Source organism: Terrapene carolina, unplaced genomic scaffold (assembly GCF_002925995.2).
Source record: "Terrapene carolina triunguis isolate 2854851 unplaced genomic scaffold, T_m_triunguis-2.0 Scaffold9539, whole genome shotgun sequence".
NCBI classification, from domain to species: Eukaryota; Metazoa; Chordata; order Testudines; family Emydidae; genus Terrapene; species Terrapene triunguis.
Genome location: NW_020673890.1, coordinates 945 through 7,364, shown reverse-complemented (window position 1 = coordinate 7,364; position 6,420 = coordinate 945). Strand labels below are relative to the sequence as shown.

General features: G+C 48.7%; 1 protein-coding gene across 1 annotated transcript; it reads right to left on the bottom strand.

Annotated features, from left to right (window-relative positions):
- Positions 1–3,122: 3,122 nt before the first annotated feature.
- LOC113408349 (PHD finger protein 13-like) lies at positions 3,123–6,059 on the bottom strand (the record flags this gene model as incomplete). Its single annotated transcript, XM_026661539.2, has 4 exons — positions 3,123–4,340; positions 4,654–4,701; positions 5,101–5,710; positions 5,943–6,059. Coding segments are annotated over 4 exons (1,002 nt in total), but the record flags the coding sequence as incomplete, so codon positions are not given.
- Between the last annotated feature and the right edge of the window lie 361 nt (positions 6,060–6,420).

Genomic DNA, 6,420 nt, shown 5'->3' with positions numbered 1-6,420 from the left:
AGAAGCAGATACAGGGAAGCTACTGGAGGTCAAGTGTCCCTATAAGCACAGAGACAAGACAGTGAAAGAGGCCTGTAAGGACACAGCCTTCTGCCTGGAAGCGGATGGTGAGTCCTACTCCTTGAAGAGAGACCATCCCTACTACACTCAGGTGCAGTGCCAGCTGGCAACAACGGGCTTTGACAAGGCTGACTTTGTTGTTCACACCAACAAAGATACAGTCATCACCTCAGTGGACTTTGATGCAGGGTTCTGGGAGAGAACTGAGCCCAAGCTGGAGAAGTTCTACACGGAGGCTGTGATTCCCCACTTGGAGGAGAAGAGAGGCAACTCAGTTTGGGCTAAGGAAGAATAAAGTAATGGGGACATCTGGCTGCTACCCGACCAGGGACTGCTGTCTTCACCAGCTGCCATGATAGATTAATGGACTATCTCTGGTTCTGCCCTAGCAGAACTTTGGGATCTAGAACATGCCGCCTGCTGAGCCTAGACTCTTCCTTCTTCTTTAGATTGTAAGCTCCATGGGGGCAAGGATAGTATCTGCCTTTGTCTCCTAGCAGCATGGAGAGACAGACAACGATTTAATAGTTCTGTCCTAGCTGCAGCACAAATACTCTTGGCATTTGGTGTTGTCTGCACACACATGGAAGCATTAATGCCTCAACATCTGCCTTTGAATTTATGCCAGTGGCTGGGTGCTAGTGCAAATTGCCCTGTCTCTAGGGAAATGGGTTGTTATAGTCAGCCTGTGGAGGGGGTGGGGTTCCATTTAATGTGCTGGAGTGAAAGTCCTGGACTAAACTTGAATTTTAGTCCCCCAAGGGATCCTTGCTATTGTTAGTGGCAGGCTTGTTGAAGATAAAAATGTAAGGTATGGCCTTTAGGGTAGTGGTTCTCAATTTTTTGTACTGGTGACCCTGTTCATATAGCAAGCCTCTGTGTGACACTCCCCACCCCCTAAAGTAAAAACACTTGTGTATTAATGCCATTATAAATGCTGGAGGCAAAGTGGGGTTTGGAGTGGAGGCTGACAGCTTGTGAAGGCCAAGTTTGAGAACCCCTGCTTTACAGGGTAACTAAACTTGTAGGTATGTACCTTATTGCAGCATCATACACAGCTGTTTCTTCCCATGCTATCTTATATTCACTCCCTCTTTCCCTGAGTGAGGGTAATTGCTAATCATTTTAACAGGCTAACAGCTTGCATTTAAAATATAGTTTGGCTTTAGCATCAATCTTTCCCCCAGGAGAATGTGGGGGAAGGGGCTTATATGTCCAGAGCTACTCTTTCAAGCTGCCTGCAAACTCAGCATTAGTTAATCATTCAAGGGTGACCCAAGTAACAACACAACTAAGAGATTTCCTAGACTTTTTTTTATGAAAGTTTCTCTAGTAGCAGACCATATCCTATGCATAACAGCAGTATGGAGAGGTGCCTTGGTGTTTGAAATCACTATTTTGTTCAAATCAATCCTGTTTGGGAAATTAAAATCTATCTAAACAAAACATTCATTTTTTAGGTGTATTTTTTGAGAGATTTTTAGAAGAGGCTAGAGCTTGAGCTCTAAGTAACCACAGAGGCCAGGCTAGGGCATGTGAGGGGTGTCTGGTCACACTAAGATAGGGCTGGTGTTTTGACATGCTTCTACAGATATGCTCAGCAGTGTGGTAGCAGGGGGTTGTGCCTGTCTCCCAGTTAAGGGATGCTTTCCCTTAGGTGAGGGAGATGCCCCATTTTCCTTTCTACAGCACCATGGGTGTCAGACCACTGCCACAATCAATAGTGCATTGCCCTTCTCAAAGAGTTAAAGAAAAACAGCAAGCCTGTTTGCATCACAGATGAGGAAAGATGCCATCAGTCCTGGCTAGAATCTCTCACCCCACCTGACTAGCACACATGGTCTAATCCTAGGTTTTAGTACCCCAGTTAATTGTCTCACCTTTTCAAGGGGGAGACTGTCCAAGCCTGAGCCCTGGTGTTCTACCTACTCCTTACCCTATGTTTCTCTTTGCTCAGTGTCCCTGAGTTAACACCTCTTACTTCTCCAGAGCACCAGGCTTGTACTCTGTGTTGGATTTTTAATTCCCCAGCATCCACCAAATTCTCAAAGACGACTCCATGGTAGAAAAGACAAGGCTAGTGGCTCTTCACACAGCCAAAGGAAATATTCACTGAAACTTACACAAGGGGAGTTACAGGTGAGGTCATGAAACAAGGCCACAAGGGTTATGGCAAAAGTACTTTATTATATACATCTTACTCCACCCACACACTCCCAAGAATTTGCTATTTTACATAATTTCAATAAAAGTTACTACAAACTATAAAAGTGTAAAGCATTTCAGGGGCCTGGACTTCCCCCCACAGGAGAGGGGTACAAGGAGCAAACCCTCTCAGAGAGACAGGGACATTGCTGACTGATGATGTCTCAGGGCAGCCACATACACAAGTGTGGAAAAATAGGAATTGTGATCTTAGGTTCCTTTCATTTCCCCCCACCCCAAGAGTCAGAACACCTGCAGTTTATATGACTAAATCAAGTGCCTCCAGCACAGGAGGAGCAGCATCTTTGAAATGCAGCATCGAAGGTGCAGAAGGCACATGAGTCTGGTTCTTTGGTGGGTGGGGGGGTAAAAGGAGAATTAGAAAATGGAATTTAATACTTAGTGCATGTAGGGCCACCAGTCAGCTCAGTCATGTCCTCCCTGAGGAGAGGGAGAGAGAAGACCAAGTATCCTGTCTAGAACTGTAAAGGTGTACTCATAGCAGGCACATCCAATCTAAGAGGGAGCAATTTGCATAGTGGATGAGGCTCAAGGCAAAAGACCCCATATGTCTGTATGAGACACTAACATTCCTCAAACTTCACCGAGGAGCCTAGACTGCTAACACTGGAGAATTCTTCAGGGGATTGGACAATTCAGACAAAAGCTTCACTTTCTTTCTGCTCTGTTGACTTCATTCACATCCACCACACCTTCACCAAGGGTGCTTCCTGGGCGACAGCCCAGTGCACAACAGCAGGGAAAGTCCTGAGAGCCATCGCCTAGGGTCTGCTTGTGGACTCTCCCTCTCCCGAGTTTCCAAAGGTTCTCCCATCCCCCCTCCCCCCCGGCCAACTGTTTTGGGCTCCTGCCCCAACTCCTTAAGTCCCCTCATACAAGAGATGACAGTGCAACTGGAAGTTTGGGAGCAGAGGACTCCATTTTACAGGTTAGCAAGAACTGTTTTATAATTTTCTAAACATCTGTTACAAATTATTTACAGTCACTCCATTAATATTTACAGTAACCACACACTGCCCCTCTCTTCCCAACCTCTGAAGCTAGTGAGTGCAGTCGGCTCAAGAGGCTACTATTGCTTAGGCCACATGCAGCAAGTTTGAAGGCAGGGGTGCTCAATTCAGGTCCTGGGGCAGATGTCCACATCACTATAATTGATGGGCTATGACAGCACAGAGGACAACTTCCTTTTCCCCCCCCAGAGAGTGTCGCTCCAGAGCATGGTTTGTAGAGGGAGAAGCTTGTGCACTCAACAAACCAGATACAGCCCAGATTAAAGATGACATTAGTCTGGGGGAGGAGGGGGGGCACTAGCCACCTGACAACTTTCACCAGCACCAAACTCACTCTTAGGAGGTTGTCACAGGAAAGGAATTGGGCACCAGTGGGATAACAACCACCCTGGGGATAAGTCTAAGCAGCCACCATACCAGAGGGAAACTACTTGGACTAGGCTCTCCTGGATTGCCTGGGGGAAAGGCACTGAGCCCCATGTGTATTACAACAGGAAGGTTTCTGGCTGACCTACTGCACTGGATTCCATTGAGAGACACTTCTCCTGCTGGGCCCCACTGCACTGGCGAAACTGATGTCTCAGCTGCATAGTTTACATGATCCCCACAAGAGAAAGAGTATTCCTCCTGGAGTGAGTCTCAACGTGCCAGCTTCCTGGAGTTGGAAGTACAGGGGGCATGCCCAGCACAAATGCTCCCACTTTCCAGTGCCACAGGCCTCCTATAGTCACTGTGCATCGATTGTCTAGCCAACTTGGGCTACAGTCTTAGAACAAAGGGCCCCCGCCCACAATCACCATCTCTCAGGGGGAGAGGATCAGTCACAGAAGCGTTTGCGGGGCACTGTCCTGGCTCGGTTTGAGCGACGGATCTCTTGTTTGGCGTCACGGCATCTCTGGCAGATGAAGACCTCAGGCACATTGGATTTGCGAATCTTGGCACAAGAGAGATGGATCCAGGTGGTGCATTCATTACACTCTATCATGGGTCTCCCTGCAAAGGGCTTCAGGCAGAAGCAGGTTATCAGGTCCCAAGCATCATCCTCTGGGCAGGGGAGAGACAGACCTCCATCAGAAAATGCCAGACAAACCCAGTTTATAGCATAAGTTTTTGCACACAGGCAGGCAGTATACATTGTCCCAGGAGCATGTAGGCCTATAGGGCTCAGCACCAACCCCCACAGACGATTAGTGATCAGCTCTGAAGGAAACCCAGGCCTGTCCTATGCTGGCCTGAATTCCCCTCTGTCTGGTTCAATCCCCACCCATTTCAGGAAGAAGCCCAGCGGCAAAGCAAGACTCCCTGCTCCCCGTGCTGGAGAGGCTACCAGTACCACACATAATGGGGTCCCACTCACCTTCTGATTTGGTGTTGGGAGGTGCCACTGTGAATTCCACAGGTGAAGCTGCAAAAGGGAAAAGAGCAATTAAAACCAGTCAAATGGTTAGTTTGAGAGAGTCTCCCAAGCTGAAGAATGAGTCTGGCTCTAGCACTGTTTGCATCAGGGGAAAGAAGGACTCTGACAGGCTGAGGCCCAACACCTTGACTCTATGCTTTGCAGTTCCCATACTTCACCTCTTGTTGGGTGAGGCTAGGACTCCAGTAGCTGTGGGCTCCCCACAAAGCCAGTGAACCTACAGGTCCTCCAGCTGAAAGACAGCAAGGTGCTGAGCATTGGAACATGATGCAGCTTTGCAGTGAGAACAAAGCATTGACACAACCACCTATCCAGACCAGGGACATCTGCCCCACTTTTCCTCTGGACCCCTCCACACTCCCCATACAAACTAGCTTGGAAGCTTACAATTGAGCTGGGAGCTGACACTGCTTGTACCCTCCTCCTCTTTGCTTTGATCCAAGGTATTCTGACAGCTGGAGCTCCTCCTCTCCTCAGGGCATGATTCCTGCTCCTTTGGTCGAAAGTAGCCTCCTACTGGCACCTCACTCCCCTGAACCCCACAAGTCCAGTCCTTTTCTTCCTTCATGAACTCCTCCAACAGGGATTTGGGTCGGAGCTCACCAGCTGGGACAACCAAGGACTCAAGACATTTTCTCATTACATAAGGCGCCTGCTCCTCTAGTACAGCTGACTCTTTCCTTTGCTGCTGAACATCACTTAAATTCTTCGTGCCAGCCAGCGTCACCTTTTGTTCCATCTCTTGATCCAAGATGAGCTTCTTTGCAGACAGTTTCTTCTTCTTGGTTTGCTGGGGCCGGGCTGCATAGAAACTGCTGGGGAAGTCAGGGCAGTTCAGGAACAGGTTGCCCCCTTTGTACTTGGCATTCCTGATCCTCCCCTCATCTGGCAGTACTTGGGAATCAGAGGAATGGGATGAGGCCCAGCTGTCACTATCCTGAGTGCTGCCTGTGCTGTTCTGGGGACTCATGCTGCCTCCAAGGGTCCAGGGTTCATTCTGCAAGGACAAAGAAAAGCACATAGGATCTGCACAGGACTACACCACAGATGTGATGTTCTTGGAGTGATTGGGGGAGGGAAGGAGACATGAGCGGAGGAATGACACAGCAGGAAGTCCCCAAACCTCAATGCCAAGAAAGAAAGGAGAGGTGCCAGGTCTGTCTCCCAGGACATTGGCCCCTTCACACAACACTAAACAATGGCACAACGCACACACCAATCTGTTTTACCTCCTCGGGGTAGGGGATGTAGCCAGCATAGGCCAACACGAAGGTGCAGAACTGGTTGAAGTCCTCCACGGTTCTTTGTCTTTTTTGTGGTGGCTGCAAAGAATGACATTTTATTGATTAGAGTCTCTACCTCCAACCTCAGACTTGATGGCTAGAAAAAAAATTGACAAAACATTGCCAGCTTGGCCTTTTAACTACAGACAATGTCCTTTCTGACTCCCACAATCTTATGCTACAGGATGTCATTGTGGGAGTCAGAAAGGACTGCGTGTGCAACACCAGCCACCAAGTAACTCCATTACACATCTAGCACATGCAGCCCAGGAATGCCTTCGCAACATTCCCCACAACCAACCCGCACACAGTCCCAGACTGCCTGAACACCACCACAGAAGCCTGCAGTGCCCAGCCCACCAAGACGACCCTCCTTTCTCCCAAACCAACCCACACATTCAGCATGCCTAATGTTCCCCTTCAA